We start from the raw sequence: 16,518 nt of genomic DNA on the forward strand, positions 1-16,518 counted from the left end.
CGAACCACCGAAAATAGTAAGGGGAGAGAGCGGTGGCACTTGAGGTGGGAGACACAATGAGGGAAGTGGAAGCTTTTGCCTGTTTTGGAGAAGAGGAGGGTCTCGACCCCACCCCAGGCAGGCCCCGCCCCTCGGCCTCCTTGCCGCCTCCGAGCCAGGCCTCGCCCCCAGCCACACCCCCGCTCCCCTATCCGGGTTGCCAAGGAGGCTTGACCCCGCCCCCTAGGCCCCGCCCATCGAGCGCCCAGGCCTGGCTCCGCCCCCTTGCCCGGAGCCCTGCGCGAGAGGCGCCCGCACCCAGTTTGTCCCTCGGCGACCACCGTCGCCCGGGCCGGCGCCTGCCGCGCGCGCCGCCTGCCTCGCTCCCGCGCGCTCTCCACCCCACGCCGTGCGTGCCTTGCGTGCTTTGCGTGAGCGTGCGCGGGCGCGTCGGCCGGCAAGGGAGCAGCAAACGGCCGGCGGCGGGCGCCGCGCGGGGGGCGGGCGGCGCGGAGGAGGCGGCAGTGGCCATGGCCGAGGCGTCGCCGCAGCCCGGACGGTACTTCTGCCACTGCTGCTCGGTCGAGATCGTGCCGCGCCTGCCGGTGAGGCCCGCGCCGGGGCGGCGGGTGGGAGCTCTCTCCCTCGGCCTGAGGCGAGCTGGCTCCGACGGGGAAACTGAGGCCCGGGCGGCGTCGGCCCGGTTGTCTGCGGAGGGCCCCGAGGCGGGGGCCGCCCCCGGGGGCGCAGCGGGGCCGATGACCCCAGATGCGCGCCCCCCCCCCCCCACCGGGAGGCCGCTCGGCCCCCGACGGGGAAACTGAGGCCCGCAGAGGCCGCGTGACCTGCGCTCGGCACGCCGCCCAGCAGCAGAGAGGTGGGGGGACCCGGGGGCCGTTCCCGGAGCGCGTGGTCGGCGCTGCGGGCGCCTGGCTGCGCGCCGCCCGGTGGAGCCCTCCCGCCGCTTTCCCGTGGTCGGGACGAGAAGGCGGTGGACCTGGGCCGGGCCTGACAGCTGCCCCGGGCAGATCTTCGTGACCCGGGCCTGCATTTTTGTGCTCCCCTGGAGTTGGGGGAGGGAGGCGCGGTGAGGCCAGCCTGCGTCCAGGTGTTGCTTTCTGCTCATTTAGGCCCGCGTTTCCCAAACCTCCTGGTGCGGGAGGGGGCTGCTTGTGAAAGGTACAACCTTCCAGGCTCCTCATCCCGGAGGTCCAGGGTGGGACCCGTGTTCCCCTGCTCCAGGCCGGCAGGGAAAGCGGTGGTCTAGTCCGACCCTCTCCTACTTTACAGGTGCAAAATCTGAAGGCTCGGGAAGCTCAGGCCAGCCGTGGCCTTGACATTGCTCACGCGGAGCAGGAAGAGGGAGGGGTGGGATTGGGAACCCTCCCCCCTCGGTGAAGGGGCTGCAGGTGGTGAGGGTTTACTGAGCACCTTGTACGTGCTCCCCTTGTACTTCACCTCCGGCTGGTGTGCTCCTCACTGTCGCCTGGCTGGTGGGTGGTGGTTGGAGGCTGTTCCAATATCAGAGCCAGACTCAGATCTGCCTTTCCAGCTGTGGGGACCCCTGAGAAGAGGGGGCTGGGAGAGGGCCAGGGGAAGGAGACTGTTGGCATCATCCCATCCACAGAGAAGGAAAGTGGGCTAAAGTCAGGGTTTGGAGCAGAGAGCAGTGTCTGGGCCCAGGAGGCCAGGAGAGAGGGAGGTGTGGCTTCCAGAGGCAAGGGGTTCCCTCCTCCTCAGGAGAAGGGAAGAATAAAAGGAAACCTCAGATGTGTGAGCACCTGCTGGGGGAGCTGAGACTTGCCCCACTCCTGCCTCCCGGAAGTCCTGCTTCTGCCTCTTCCGGCTTTCTGCAGCCCCATCTCAGAGTGTTTCTCGACCATGGCAGGAAGGGGCTGGTCCCCTGACAGCTCACCAGCCTAGATTAATTGCATACAGCCCCTTGCAGCTGGTATGAGCCCCACGACAGGCCCTGGGTCTCAGGCTTCCCCCAGAGTGGTCTGCTTTGTGGTAGGGCCAGTTAGTCTGCACAGCTGTCTGCTCTGGGCCTGTCTTCCTGGGGTCAGCATAGGGCCTGGGTCCTGGCCAGGTGTGGCCACTTCCTGGCTGTGTGGCCTTGGACCTGGAGGACACTGACCTCTTGCAGTTGTCACCAGCCTGGTGAGGACCTTCCTAAGCACAGAATCCAGTGGTGTCAAGGTATCCTTGACCTTTGTCCTCATAATTTATAGGCTGGTCAGGGAGCCAATATTGAATAAGTGATTGGCAAATATTTAGTTAGGAATGCTGGTAAGTTCTGTAAAAGCAAATAACGGTAATGACTGTGCCTGCTTGTGGGTTTGGAGTAGGGTTCCACGAGGCGCAGTAGACAGGGTGACTGTTTATCAGTAAGGGGCACACCTGGTGTTCCGGGGCAGGAAATGCACGCTCACTTAACCTGGTAGCGGTGGAAGGTCCCAGCCCACACGATTTTTGTCATCGCTTTGGTCCCTCCGGAGGCCCTGAGACAGTGCTGGCTTTCGGGGGCTGCTCTGCAGGATCGGGCTGAGGCCGCACGCAGCTGTGCCACGTCTCCGCCATGTGGCTCTGGGTGAGGCGCTCAACGTCCCCGGACCGCAGTTTGCTAGCCTGTGAGATAGGTGTGAGGAGCTAACCCGTGCCCCCTCGGTAGGGTCCAGTGGGAGCGTGTGTGTGTGTGTGGGGGGAGCCCAGCACCTGACCCGCAGGATGCACAGGGGGGACAGGCTGGCGGCCTAGCTGGGGCAGGGCATGTGGGAGCAGGAACCAGACAGGCTGGCTGGCTTGAAGGCCTCCAAGGCTGGCGCACAAGCCCAGACTCGATCCTTCCCAGAAAACGGCAGCGCTTGGGGTGCGGTGGGTGTGCTGGTTTGGGTGGCGTGACTGCAGGACTGTGGAAGCAGAGTATCCATGGGCAGAGCCTGGCTGTGCTCGGTGTCCTCAGGGTTTACCAGGAGGTGCAGCGTCCCACCAGGTGGACGGAGCAGGCTGCAGCCCAGGGTCCTCACGCCCTGAGCTCCTTGTTGCAGGTGGCGGCTTAGGTGTCTCGTTGATGGTGACCGCTTTCCTTCTCGGCAATGTCCTGAGTGTGTGGTTGGACTGAGACTGGGCCTGGACGGGTGCTGGGGTGAGGTGGGGAGAGACAGCCTGCTCTCGCTCTCTTCACGCATCCGCTGTCCTTGCCCCTGGAGGGGCCTGGAGTAGTCCCGGCCCTCAGTTTTTAGCAGAATGGGTGGAGTCCTCCCCATGGAGCATCTGGAGTTGGGCCTGCCTCTCGGGCACCATGTGGCCTCCTTCTGGGCCCTCTGGCCACCTGACAGCCCTGTGTGCCATGTGCTGTGCTGGGCCCTGCTTGTGGCAGGGAGCCCCTGCCCCGTGGTGAGCCGTCCATTTGCAGCTACAGAAATCGAGGCCCGGGGGAGGATAACTGTGGAACTGATTTCGGTGGCTCACTGGAAGTGCAGAGCATGGAGTTGAGATCAGGCACTGGGGATGCCTAGGGAGCCCCGATGTGTGGGCTGCCTCCCACCCCACGGAACTTGGACCCCACTCTGCAGCCCGACGCAGTGGGTCTCCTAAGAGGGCTGGTGTTTGCTCAGGGTCTGAAGTCAGCAAGGGCTGAGCCCCAAAGAGGTGGCTGGATGCTGGGCTGAGCCACGCCCTAGGGCACCCCAGGCCTCTGAGCCACGTGGCCGGCTGAAGTGGAGGCTGGAGCGAGGCGGAACCCCCAGCATAGTGGGCTCACGTGTCCTGTCATATGGGGTTCTGGCTGGCAGTGGTGTCAGAAGCACCCAGGGAAGATCGGGAAGGTGGGATCGGGTACCCTGGGTGGAAACGACTGCTGGGCTGTGTGTGTGCACATCGCTGGCTCACAGCGGGCCCCGCACCCTGCCGGGTCGTGGTGTGGTTCTGCACCCCGGTGTGCAGTGGCGTGCGTGATGCTCACGGATGCTCGGGGGACAGATGGGGCGTGAACGTGGGATGTGGTGGCTGCTGCTAAGACCACGAGAAGAAAATGCAGGGGGGCTGGGGAGTGTGGGGGCAGGTCAGCTTTCCCAAGGGGTCTGGGCAGGTCCCTCTGCCCCGTGACAGCTAAGAGCGGCTGTGTGGGGCAGCGGGTGCACTCTGGGGGTCCATGGGCTGGTGGGGCACAGCCTGGGAGCACGGGAGTCCCATGATGTCTGTGTTTGGGCCTGAGTCCGTGTCCCTCCGATGCGTCTGCACTGCACTTGGAGCTCTGCCTCCTCTGGGGGGGCCTGAGGGGCCTAGGCCTACAGAGGCCAGTGTCACCGTGAGCAGACCATCCTGGGGGGCCAGCCACCTCTCTGACTCCCGCCAGAGTTTCCCCAGTTTAACCGTACTTGCCTGGCCGTGGTGTGAAGGAGTGTGTGAATGAGGGCTGGCACCTGTTCCCGAGGGCCGTCCCGGCTGACCTGGCTGACCTGGGCAGGTCACTCCCTTGTCTGCACCCGCGTGTCCTCCCTGTCACTGAGGAGGGGCTGAACGGCACCTCCTAGGCGCATCATGGGGGCTGAGCACGAGGAGCCCGCACTCAGTGAATTTAGTGTTTGTCCGTCCTGTCCTCAGTGCCCTGGCCACCGCTGTTGGTGACGATGCTGGGGTAGCCCCCTCCTCCTAGGGGGAGAGGTAACTAATTCACCGTGAGGAGCCATCGGTTAGAGACAGGCGCTCACAAGTGAGGGCTGGGGGCATGGGGCTGCCACCACCTGGCCCCGGGCTCGGGAGGCAGGCTCTGTCCCGTGGCCGGCAAACACTCCATCCAGGCTCTACTTCCTTGGCTGCAGGTTTCTATTATTGGCTACTCAGGTTTAACAAAAACTTCTGGGGCATGCCCATGGAGGAGGAGAGCACTGGGACACCCCCAGATCTGGGCCCTTCCCCACTGCCTACAAGCAGAGGCTGGAGCCCTGCCTGAAGTCCTAGGTGTCGGGGGATTTGCGGCTCAGACAGGCCAATCTAGATTCAGCCCGTGGAGCTTGCATGGGGATAGAGAGCACGGAGGCAGGGCGCTGACCACGGCCAGCAGTTGAGCCATAGCCCTCTGGTCCTCAGTGGCTGCTGGATTTCAGAGCCCTAGGGTTGAGGCCACCCTCCATTTACAGGTGGGGAGACTGAGGCTTGCAGCCAGGAGGCGACGTTTGAGCAGAGACCCGACTTCCGAGAGGGGGCAAGCCAGGTAGCTATCTGGGAGAGAACACTCCAGCAAAGGGAATGGTGTGCAGGCCCTGAAAAGAGAGGGCAAGTGGAGGTGGCCTGGATGGGGCAGGGAAGCGGGAGTGTCAGGGGTGTTCTGAGCTGACCACAGGGGAGAGTGGAGAGCAGAGAGTGGGACGAGGAGCTTGTGCACCGTGTGAGGTGGGGCTCCCAGGTGGCTCTGAGGAGTGGCCGCAGGCCTCAGGAATGGCCAGAGAGGCTGCCCGTTTCCCAGCAGGTCAGGCTGCAGTTCAGGCTGAGGCCACCTGACACACCAGCCCTGCTCTGGCACCTCCAGGCTGGCCAGGGGGCCGTGGAGGCTGGGGACAGGTGCCATGCTCGGATGAGAGGGAGGGGCAGCTTCTCACATAGGCCCTCCCCAGCCCCGCCACCTTCCGCCTTGGAGAGGGCAGGCGCACGTCTGGTTTCTGTCTCCCCTGTAGAGCAGGTGTGTGTGTGGGGGGTGGGCTCCACCAGGATACAGGGAGAGCCTGGACCTTCCTGCCGACCCTGAGCCAAGGGCAGCCCTGGACAGACTCCCGGTGTTGTCTGTGACACGGCCATGCCAAGGGGTGGTTTGATTCCCAGTGTGCTAATCGAGGCCACCGCAAACGCGTGCAGCCACACGAGCCTGTGTCCTAACCCTCCCTCCCCAGAGGCCCTTCCAGGCAGTGAGAACCCTCGTCCCAGGCACTTCGGGCTGGTCACTCGCTGCACCGCAGAGCTGCCCGTTGCCCCCACGTCCCTACTCGGAGGGGCAAGGAGTGCTGTCCTCGCTGCTCCTTCTGACGGCTTTGTTGAGATACAACCCACCTGTTCACAGCGTGCACTTCAGTGTTTCCTGTACACTCAAGAGTCCTGTACCCGCCACCTCTATCCAGTTCCAGAACATTCTGTCACCTTCAAAGGAAACCCTGGCCCCATCAGCAGTCCCCTCCCCAGCCCCCGGCCCCCACGAGCCCCCTTCCCATCAGTGGAGGAGCCTGTTCAGGACGTGTCACACATGTGGACTCACACGCCGTGGGGCCTTCTGTGTCTGGTTCCCTCCGTGAGCAACGTGGGCTCTGGGTCCGTCCCTGGGGCAGCACGGGTGGGCGCCGCGCTCCTGTTTCTTGCTGAGGGACGCTCTGGTGCGTGGATGGGCCACATTCACCTGTGACGGACGCTGGGGTTGTCGCCACCTTTTGGCTGCTGTGAGTGGTGCCGCTGTGGACGTCCACTTGCGGTTTTGGTGTGACGTGTGTTTTCGTGTCTGTCGGCCGCGTACCCAGCCGTGGAATTGCAGGGTCGTCCGGCGACTCCGTGTGCACCTTTTCGAGGACCTGCGTGACTGTTTCCGAAGAGACTGTCCCGTGTCACGTCCCCACCAGTGTGGTGGACGGTTCTGACGTCTCCACGTCCTCGCCAGCACTTGTCATTGCGTGTTGGAGTCCGGCTGTCCTGGCGGCCGTGAGGTGGTGTCTCATGGGTTCTGGTTTGCATTTCCCTGCCGCCCGACGGTGCTGAGTGTCCTGCCGGCTTACTGCCGTCCGCGTGTCTTTGGAGAACTGTCTGTTTTGGCTCTTTGGCCCTTTTTCACTGGGTTATTTGTGTTTTATTGTTGAATTGTTAGTTGTTTAGATGTCCTGGATGCCAGTTCCTATGACCGTGCAGCTCCCTCCCCTCCTCCCCACTTGGCTCAGACGGTGTCCTTTGGGGCCCGCTTTGCCTTGGCGTGTGGAAAGGTGAGGGGACACAGCCTGTGCTGTGGTGGCGCTCCCACCTGAGCCCGTGGCTCCCCTGGGACTTTCAGCAGCGCCCCCCACCTTCTCTCCCACTCACCAGGCGGGGACCCTTCTTCTGAAAGCCTTGCCTAGAAGCAGACCCTGCGCTGGCGGCCGATCGTGTGGCTCTGGGACCCACGGCTGTGGGCTTTTGCCTGTGGCTCCTCTGTCCCAACTGAAGAGTGGGGGCCGGGGGGGGTGTGGCCACTGGGGATGGGATCACAGGCCCTGTGTGGGGGGCTGCTGGAATGTCCCAGAAATCCCACCGTGGGACACCCACAAGCTGGTCCCTGTGCCTGGGTGGCGCTTCCCACCCTCAGTGGCCCCCTTTCTGGGATTTGAGCTCCTGAGGCTCCATAGTCCTGGGGCTCCACGGTCACTCGTGCAACCCTCCCGGAGCTTGGGGCACGTGGCGGGGGGCAGTGCTCACAGACTGTTCTCTGTCTGCGTAAGTCAGGAACTGCTCGGTGGACCCACGTCAGCTGGCCCATTTGGTACAGGCCTTGTCAGAGCCTTCCACAGCTAATGTGGCTGAGTGGAGACCTCGAAATGACTTCTGTCATCCTGAGGAGCATAGGTTAATGGACTATGGGACTGTGGGATGGTGGGGAGATCACCTGGGAGTTCGGGCCTCACCTGCAGCAGGGGCAGCAGGTCCAGGGGGCTGGTCATTGAGACACAGAGGTTGTAGCTATGGCTGATGGTGTCTGTGTGCGAGCCCCGCCCAGGGCTGCCCTGCGGGGCCTCTGCCAAATCGGACTCTGGGCTTGAGCAGTTTCACGGTGTGCCTGGAGCTGGTCCCCTCTGCTGCCTGCTGCGGCCAGAGGTGGGGGCGTCCCGCTAGCACAGCCCCGGGGCAGGGACCCCAGGATCGCACTCAGCTGCCCTCTCCTCTGCAGGATTACATCTGCCCCAGATGCGAGTCTGGTTTCATTGAGGAGCTTCCAGAGGAGACCAGGTAACGCGGCCCAGGTGCACGCTGGCCGGACCGGCCCCCTTGGGACACGGGGTGCCGCACCAGATGCTGGCTCAGTTCTGTAGGTGGGCAGAGCCTGGATGGGCCACAGGGGTGGGGGTGGAGGGGAGATGGCTCCCCTTCCTGACCCAGGGCACGGGCAGGGCTTCAGAGGGCGACAGCGGCTCTGAGTCCCGGCAGGACCCCCCCACTGCTGACTTGGGCCCATCCTCCCAGGAGTACAGAGAATGGGTCCGCCCCCTCCACAGCCCCCACGGATCAGAGCAGGCCGCCATTCGAGGTGAGTCCGGCCCCAGATGGTGCCTCTTTCCTGCAGGCAGCTGCCCCCACCCCCCCCACCCCCACCTCGCGGGACTGTTCCTCCCGCATGACCCTTGACCGCTGGGCCTCTCTTTCCTCCTTTATCTCACACATGCCAGGGTCCCCCTGGTGTGTTCCCAACCCTCAGAGCCCTGAGCCTAGGACAGCACCCCATGGCGCATGGAGGAAATGTGGGGTGTGGGCAAGGGGCTGGGCTGGGCGGGACCCAGCTGGCAGCTCAGGGCTCCTGCCCCTGCCCCTGCCCGTGTTCACGGCCCTCCTCCCACAGAACGTGGACCAGCACCTGTTCGCACTGCCGCAGGGCTACGGGCAGTTTGCTTTCGGCATCTTTGACGACAGCTTCGAGATCCCCACGTTCCCCCCTGGGGTGCAGGCCGATGAGGGCAGGGACCCCGAGAGCCGGCGGGAGAGAGAGCAACACTCCCGGCACCGGTATGGCGCCCGGCAGCCCCGCGCCCGCCTCACTGCACGGCGGGCCACTGGCCGGCACGAAGGCGTCCCCACGCTGGAAGGGTGAGACAACTGTGGATAGCCGGCGGGTGGGACGCTCGTGGGAGTCTAGCAGCCTGCCCTTCCCGACTCAGGCAGACTGACCATTTGCCTTTCCAGAAGGTTCTGTGGGCACAGAGGGGCGGCCTCTGGGGTGGTTCCCCAGTGCATCCAGGCAGATTTCGCCTGAGCCCATCATGCTTATGGGGTTCTGGGGTGGGGGGGGCCCTAAAATGTGGCTCAAGGGCCTGAGGATGCAGCGGGACCTAGACAGGGCCAGGGGGCCTCTTTGTCCACTCATTGCCCCCTGTCTTTCTGAGAGGGGTCTCTGCCTTTCCCTCGCACCCCCTGCCTGCACGGCCATCTGCTCAGACACAGCTGGTTCACTTGTGGGTCCTTGTCTCCCAAGGCAGCAGGCAGGTGGGGGGGGGTTCTGGCATCCCAGCTCCTCAGCAGAGCCCCGGCTCCCATGGTGGGGTTGGCGCCAGGACAGCACCCTTGTAAGCGGAGGCTTGTTCAGGAGGACTGGGGTAAAAAGGAAACGTTCCTCAGAGGGCCCACCCCCAGAGGAGACAGGGCCAGGCTTGTCTAGCGTCTTCGTAGCTGGAACTTGGCTGTACGCAGAGCAGCGCCTGTGTCACTTGGGATGGGTTTAGACACATGGGGAGCCCCAGTGTGCATGGCTCTGTTCGATTCCAGCCCAGGACACAGCCTGGGTTGCGCTGATGCCCCTGGTGTCCCGTGTCTGTGGGCTGCCCTACAGCGGCTCCCCCAGGCTCAGGCGCTGGCTTCACTATGACCTCAGCTGGCTCAGTTCAGGGCCGCTGCGAACAGCAGGGCTGGGGGCCTCCGGGATGCGCCTCTGGGTTGTAACACAGGGAGCGGGTGTGTTTTGTGTTCACGGGTGCTGTCCAGGCCTCCGGGAGAGCTGGCGCAAAGATCAGCGAGGGACACACACTTTTCTGGGTCTGTCTCATGTCTGATTCTTTGCAAATCTTCTTGGTTAAAAACACAGCCTTTAAATGCTGTGAATTTCAAAGCTGGACACACGTCTTCTCTGCTGCTTTCTCTGGGGGTGCCCAGCCTTGGAGGGCGCTGACCACAGGCCGGGCCTCCCACTCTGTTCCAGGATCATCCAGCAGCTGGTCAATGGCATCATCACTCCTGCCAGCATCCCCAGCCTGGGCCTGGGCCCCTGGTGAGTAGGTGGGCGGGTCCCCTTGCACCCTACCCGGCCCCTCCGCCACTTGAACCCCAGACCTCTCTGCCCAGGGGTGTCCTGCACTCAAACCCGATGGACTACGCCTGGGGGGCCAACGGCCTGGATGCCATCATCACACAGGTACAGAGTGGCCTCCCCGAGGTGGGCACTGGGGTGTTGCCATCTTTCCTTCTGTTGAGGACGAGGAATTTGACGGGCCATGCTCCCAGAGGATGAGAGGGTCCCTGGTGTGGATGCCTTGCTCCCCAGCTCTCCATAACTCCTATCCTGAGGCTGGGGTGCCCCATGTGGACCTCCACATTCTCTTGAGCTGTCCCGGGGACGGGGTGGTCACCATGACCTTGGCAGCCCTTGTGAGGCCTTTCGCTGGTGAGCCTGTGGCATGCTTTGCCATTGCAGGACCCAGCCCTCTGGCTGTAGCTGATAGGAGGCCTCGGGGACAAGCCCCTGGGTGGGACTCTCGGTGTTGGGAGGGGTCGTGCTGTCCCCAGGGCTGCAGCTGCCCTGGGTGCAAGGTGACCCTGACTGGACGTGCAGATGGGTGGGTAGAGCATGGGGCTCAGCCTTGTGGGGAGGTCTGGGGACCAGGAAAAACACAGCCTTGGTGCTTTTGCAGGTAACCCCGCCTTGCATTTCAGAGCCCTCTGGGGCGAGGGGCCGCGCCTGCCTACCGAGCTCCCGGCACTCTGGCCTCTTCTCTTTCAGCTCCTCAATCAGTTTGAAAACACAGGCCCCCCGCCTGCGGACAAAGAGAAAATCCAGGCCCTCCCCACCGTCCCTGTCACCGAGGAACACGTAGGTGTGTGGCTCTCAGCCGCCGGGCTGCTTTCCCTTTCCCGACACTGCCCCCCCCCGCCCCGTGCAGCGTGGGGACTTGGTCCCTGCTTGCCCCAGGGGGTCCCAGGCGGTCACAGACTCCCCGTCCTGCAGGCTCTGGGCTGGAGTGCCCCGTGTGCAAGGACGACTACGGGCTGGGGGAGCGCGTGCGGCAGCTGCCCTGCAGTCACCTCTTCCACGACGGCTGCATCGTACCCTGGTTGCAGCAGGTGAGCCAGCGGGCCGTGGTCCTGGGCGCCCCCGCCCCGCGCTCGGCCTCTGAACCGCCCCACCCTCTGTCCCCACACAGCACGACAGCTGCCCCGTGTGCCGGAAAAGCCTCACGGGACAGAACACAGCCACCAACCCCCCGGGCCTGACCGGCGTGAGCTTCTCGTCCTCCTCGTCGTCGTCCTCCTCCAGCTCGCCGAGCAACGAGAACCCAGCCGGCAATTCCTGAGCCCCCCGCCCCCCTCTGGCTGGCCCCCAGAGTGAGCACAGGAGCTCGCCCGCACCAGGCCCCGCGGGGCGGTGGGGGGGGGCGGTGGGGGGTGCCGCGGAGCTGGAGCCTGGAGGTGCCCCCACCCGCCTCGGCTCCCTCACCACCCCCCGCCACGGGCAGAGACTCGGAGGACCACCACCTCCAGGCTGGAGAAAGCTCCGCCCTCCCCACGGGGCGTCTGGCGCAGGGGCCTGGGCCCACGGCACCCCGGGGCGTCCCCAGCTCCCCCCCCCCCCCGTTTGTCTCTAACCTCACCCTCCACACAGTCAGCGGCGGAAAGGTTTTTATAATTTTAAATTATTACTGCTTTGAAATAAATGGACGTTTTAGCTCACACGCGGCCCTGCATGATCTGTGGAAAGACCGGGTGGAGCTGCTAGGCCGGGGTCTCCGTGACACCTGGACAGGCCACCAGTCCCCAACCCAAGTGCCGGGGGCTCGGGACCACAGGATGACCAGCAAAACAAGAACAAAACTGCTCCGACAGACGTTTTTTAAAGGAAAAAATATGTGTATCTTGAAAGCTATTTAAAAATACACCTACTTAGAAAGAGAAGCAGGTGGTTGGCGTTTTCCTTCTGCGCGGGTGCGGGGGGTGGGCTGAGCGGTGCGACCCGCGAGGTCCTGCTTCTCAGGCCTCAGCCAGCTCTGCGGCCGCAGACCCGACCCGGGAGCACGCCGGCGACTCCCTGCCAGATGTCAGAGCTTCCCTGAGTGGGAAGGCTGCTGCCGGAAAGCCCGTCTGCCGAGCCCCTGCCCACGGGGCCCCTGACCACGTGTGTTTGCATGGCTGCCCGGGACCAGCAACCTCTGGTCTACACACCCGCTCCAGCACCTGTTCTCCAACTTCATTCTCTGTATTTTAAGTGGACGGTGGTTGCCGGGAGGGGTGGGAGCCTACGGCCCGCCCCAGGGCCTGTCACCCTCCCCACCAGAATGTCCCTCCTCGCCCCAGGTTGGACACCTGAGTGGAACCGCCTCGCCCAAGGCTGTAGAACAGGGGTTTGAGCCTAGGCTCCCTCTACCCCTTTTCCTTCTGCGGGGGCTCAGCCCGGCGGTGAGGGCTCAGGGGTGCTGGGAGGGCAGCAGGCATGGCCGCCCCAGGGCCCCCGAGCCCCTGGAGGATGCTGGCACGGAGCCCCCGTGGCCTGCACGTGGCAGCCACTCCCACTCCCAGCCCTGCCCGACCCACGGGAGCGGAGGAGCTCTGACCACGGTTGCCATTCAAGCAGTTTCAGACCCCGTGTGCGTGTGTGTGCGCTCCACGGCCGCTATGACCACTACTCCCTGATTTTCTGACAGTTCTGGGCTCAGAAATATAGACTGGAGGGCTGGTGTCCCCTCCACGTCCAGGACCCCAGGGAGACCCGGCTCCTGCCTCTTCCTGGCCCGCGGCCCCTCCTCCATCCTCACCGCCAGCAGCGCGGGGTCTGCCGTCTCTGGGCCTCCCGCCCTCTGCCTCTCTCTTGTGAGGACGCCGGGCCCCCCGGGAGCCCAGGTTCACCCCCACCTCAGGGCCTTGACAAGATCCCCTCTGCCGCATGAGGGGACACGTCCAAGCTCCGGGGACAAAAATGGGGACCTGTCACCCTGTGGTATGTACATGTCGCCCTCCCCTGGCCCTCAAACCTCGCTCTGCCCCAGCCTCTCCCACCTCCTCCCTGCGTCAACACCCCAGTGGGCTCCCGCCTCAGAGCCCTTGCCTAGGCTGCGTCCCAGCCCTTCTGGTGACCACACAGCCATGTCCTTCAGGCTCCAGCCTGGGTGGGGCCTTTCTGGGGCTTCTGTGCTGCCCCAGCTTGTGACTGGACACCTGTGGCCTCTGTTCAGCTCAGTGTCCACCTCCCCTCCGACTCAGGAGCTCCCTGGGGGTCAGGCCGCGTCTGTGGGGGGTCCTGCAGTGCCCCCAGCCCGGCACACAGCAGACGCTCCATGAATGCTTGGGAAGAGGAGGAGTGACCAGACGAGCTCGGCCACGGCCTGGGCCTCGCCGGCCCCCATCCCGTGGCCATGCAGCTCAGGCATCCTGCGGACGTAGGGACCTCAGGAGACCAGGACAGGCAGGAAGTGGGTGGACAGGTGGTGCCGCTGTGTCCGGCCACCACGCCGCGGGGCCCCCTGCCCATCCAGCGCCAGGAACATGGGCCGACCATGGTGACGCCAGCGGAGCGAGGCGTAGGTGTTGTAGCCGTTCTCCTCGATGCGCTCCTGGAACCTGCAGTGGGCAGTATAGACCCGCTTCGGGGGGTCGGGTGTGTGAGGCAGGCCACCGGACACCCTGCCCCCCCCCAGACACTCACCCGCCCACCGGACAGCCCACACGCCGCACTCACCGACCCGTAGAGGTGGCCCCTGCGGTTCATGGCCACGTAGAAGCCGGTGTGCACAGCCTTGAGGGCCACGACGCCCACGCGGATGGAGCGGATCTCAATGATGCCTGGGGGGGGACGTTGGGGGGCTCAGTTCGGACCTGCAGCCCACCGTCCACTCACCCGTGTGTTCTTGCTGGCTCGTTCATTCAGGTAACATTCACCAAGCACCTACTGTGTGCTTGGCCCTGTGCTGGGTGTGCTGACACAAGGGAGCACCCCAAGAATGGGGGGGTGATGGAGGGGCAGGAAGGACACTCAAGCCAGTGTGAAGGCCTGAGGCAGGACGGGCCCTGCCAGGTGGGAGGACGTCAGCGGGGAGGGGCCGGCCTTCTGGGAGCCACAGCCAAGTTGGAAGCTCGGAGCAGGGAGGGCTCTGGGGAGGTCAAGTTGGAGAAAACCAAGCCAGAGCAGGCAGGGGACTGCCTGGGCACCAGCGAGGCGTGTGACAGCCGTAGACCCCATAACAGAGGCAATGCAGGCCGTGCTTGGCCTCCTGCCCTGGCCGTCCTCGGTGACAGGAGACGGAGCTCCAGGTGGGAGCCATGGCCCAGGCAGCAGGGAGAGGCTGGACACGGGGGGAGGCGGGATGCGGGGGGAGGTGGGACAGGGGGCGTGGACAGCACAGAGCCCTTAGCTCCACAATAGTCACCAGCGCTGCTGGAGCCCCAACGGTATGCCAAGCACTGTACCCCACAACCCCAGGTGGGAGGTGCTGACTGTGCCTACTTCCCAGAGAGGGACACTGAGGCCCGGGAAGTGGCAGATGGGTGACCTCAGAGGGCCGGGCCCCACTCTGAGCGGTCCAGGGAGGCAGACCTGGGGCATGAGCAGCCACCCACACCCTCGATCCACCCATGTACCAGGGCCTATTCTGGAGTCGAGGCCTTGCCCTCTGATCTTCGGTCTGGACTTGGATGCCTGAGGTGATGGGGAGCTCACCCCATGTCGCATGGGACCTCTGTAGCTGCTATCTCCCCTATCAGGCACCCAGCTCCTTCTCTCTACATGAGAGTCAACTCAAGCCCACCTCCTTGGAGAGGCCCCAGACCTCTCCGGTAAAGCTGCCCCCCAGTCATCTGTACATCACCCTGTTTTCACTTTCTTTGCACCCTACATGGCCTTCTGTGAAATTACCATATTAGCTGTTCACTTGTTTAACTGCTTTACATTCTGCTGTGAGAGCCCCATGAAGGTGGACTGTCCTGATCACTGCTACGCCCCTTGTGCCCACTACAGCATACAGTAGGTACCCAATTAATAACCACAGAATTAACGAGGGAGAGAAGCGCTCCAAGCCCCTCCCCCCACACATAGCCATCAACCATGTCACCACCATTGCTGCCCAGATGGGGAAACTGAGGCTCAGAGAGAAGCAGTGACTGTCCCAAGCCTTCCAGAAGATCCAGGGCCCACACCCAGCCTGAAGCCACCCTGCCTGCCTGTGCCCACCATCGATGGACTGGCCCAGCCAGTCCCCTTGTCATCGTCCTTGTCCGGTGAGCCTAATGAGAGCCTTGGGAGCCCGATGAAAGCAGCTGGAAGGGCAAGGGGTGATTATCTGCCCTAATGGTGGTGATTCAGGCAGTGGCCAGTGATTAGCCATTCCCCCAGCCTGGGCCTCAGAGCTCTGGGCAGACCAAGACGGGCCCGCAGGGTCACTGAGGCTCTAGGGTCCCCCGTGAGCCCCTGGGCTCCTCCTCCTCTTTTGCCCAAATGCCTCCTCTTGCCTCATACATTCCACACTTATTGAGCGCCTACTGTTTGCTGGGCAGGGAGGGCATCAGGGACAGTGAGTCCAACCTGACAAGGTTCTGGGCATTAAGGGACCCCTGCAACACCCCACCCCCACCTCAGCAGTGTGACCCCGGACAGGTCATTTCCCCTCTCTGTCTCTCATCTACTAAAAGGATGTGTTGGAAGAAATAGTGGGACCTTCGCTCGGGCAGGTTCTGAGTTTGGATTTGCGGGGAGGGGGGGGTCCAGGGTTCAGACCCTGGCTCTGCTTCCACTCTCTTACATAGCCGGGTCCTGCAGTGGGGCAGCTTCCAGGAGCCGGCCCTCTGTGAATGGACTCAGTGACCCCAGCCTCAACTATTCTGCAAAGACCTTTCTCCGGTGCGAGCTAGGCCCAGAGCTGGGAGCTTCCTCTGGGACCCTAACCTCAACTGCCCAACCCTCCCAGCGCGTGCGCTGGCCCACTTCACAGATGAGGAAACTGAGGCCCCAGCCAGGGAGTAACAGAGGACCCGGCTCGTCCCTACTGCCGCTGCCTTCCTGCCGGCCTGCCTGCCCCGCACCCCTTCCCCGGACTCACTGTCGGCGCCGTGGCGCCAGCGGGTGCCCTGCACGCGGCCGCTGGGGTCCACGCGCAGGAAGAAGTGGGTGGAGGAGAAGAGGCGCCGCCAGCGCACGTCGCCCTCCAGGTGTGGGTAGCTGCGCGGTCTCCGCGGACTGCCCGGGGTCCCCGCGGCGCCGGGCGGCCGTGCCAGCAGCAGCCACGCCAGGCCCAGCCACAGGCGGCCGCCCATGGCCGCGCGCCCGGCTCGCCGGCAGCTCTTGCCTCCCCTCGCGCGTCAGCGGCTCGGCCATCGCCGGGGAGGGGGCGGGGCGCCCGTGCAGGGCCGCCCCGCGCGGGCCAATAGGGAGCCTCGGGGGCGGGGCCTGGGCCGCAGGGGGAGGGTCAGGGCCGACGGGGCGGGGCCATGGTCCAGGAGCTGACCGGTGGAGAGGCTGCGGCCCGCCAGTGGGGGCGCTCCGGGGGCGGGGCCAGGGCCTCGGGGGCGGGGCAAAGGGACCACTGGGGCGGGACCAGGATGCGGGGCGGGGCCCGTTCGGGAAAACTCTCC

The 16,518-nt window shown here is 64.4% G+C and overlaps 2 protein-coding genes across 5 annotated transcripts; one reads left to right on the plus strand and one right to left on the minus strand.

Annotated features, from left to right (window-relative positions):
• Positions 1 to 403: 403 nt before the first annotated feature.
• On the plus strand, positions 404 to 11,856 carry RNF126 (ring finger protein 126). 3 transcript variants are annotated; one of them, XM_045800271.2, is made up of 9 exons: positions 404 to 584; positions 7,874 to 7,932; positions 8,170 to 8,230; positions 8,540 to 8,784; positions 9,890 to 9,958; positions 10,033 to 10,102; positions 10,688 to 10,781; positions 10,913 to 11,028; positions 11,109 to 11,856. In XM_045800271.2, the coding sequence occupies exons 1-9, from the start codon at positions 510 to 512 to the stop codon at positions 11,256 to 11,258; spliced, it is 939 nt and encodes a 312-aa protein (XP_045656227.1). In that variant the 5' UTR covers positions 404 to 509; the 3' UTR covers positions 11,259 to 11,856. The 3 variants fall into 3 exon arrangements, with proteins under 3 accessions (XP_045656227.1, XP_045656226.1, XP_045656229.1); XM_045800270.2 differs by having other exon boundaries at positions 405 to 584; positions 8,167 to 8,230; XM_045800273.2 differs by lacking the exon at positions 404 to 584 and having other exon boundaries at positions 7,897 to 8,015; positions 8,167 to 8,230.
• Positions 11,850 to 16,247, minus strand: FGF22 (fibroblast growth factor 22). Of its 2 annotated transcripts, none has more exons than XM_045800274.2 (3): positions 15,987 to 16,247; positions 13,634 to 13,737; positions 11,850 to 13,515 (listed from the first exon to the last, which is right to left on the minus strand). In XM_045800274.2, exons 1-3 carry the CDS (start codon positions 16,198 to 16,200, stop codon positions 13,318 to 13,320), a joined length of 516 nt encoding a protein of 171 aa, XP_045656230.1. In that variant the 5' UTR covers positions 16,201 to 16,247; the 3' UTR covers positions 11,850 to 13,317. The 2 variants fall into 2 exon arrangements, with proteins under 2 accessions (XP_045656230.1, XP_045656231.1); XM_045800275.2 differs by having other exon boundaries at positions 11,850 to 13,538.
• Between the last annotated feature and the right edge of the window lie 271 nt (positions 16,248 to 16,518).

The sequence above is a fragment of the Ursus americanus genome, chromosome 14 (assembly GCF_024610735.1).
Source record: "Ursus americanus isolate L20-20 chromosome 14, mUrsAme1.1.p, whole genome shotgun sequence".
NCBI classification, from domain to species: Eukaryota; Metazoa; Chordata; class Mammalia; order Carnivora; family Ursidae; genus Ursus; species Ursus americanus.

Excerpts from the sequence above, each read along its gene's own strand:
- FGF22 (XM_045800274.2), bottom strand. The coding sequence starts at position 16,200 with ATGGGCGGCCGCCTGTGGCTGGGCCTGGCGTGGCTGCTGCTGGCACGG. Across the intron at positions 13,738-15,986 it reads CTGGCGCCACGGCGCCGACA|GCATCATTGAGATCCGCTCC; the intron begins GTGAGTCCGGGG and ends GTCCCCCCCCAG. Across the intron at positions 13,516-13,633 it reads GGGGCCACCTCTACGGGTCG|GTTCCAGGAGCGCATCGAGG; the intron begins GTGAGTGCGGCG and ends TGCCCACTGCAG.
- RNF126 (XM_045800270.2), top strand. The coding sequence starts at position 510 with ATGGCCGAGGCGTCGCCGCAGCCCGGACGGTACTTCTGCCACTGCTGC. Across the intron at positions 8,785-9,889 it reads GGCGTCCCCACGCTGGAAGG|GATCATCCAGCAGCTGGTCA; the intron begins GTGAGACAACTG and ends ACTCTGTTCCAG. Across the intron at positions 10,782-10,912 it reads TGTCACCGAGGAACACGTAG|GCTCTGGGCTGGAGTGCCCC; the intron begins GTGTGTGGCTCT and ends CCCGTCCTGCAG.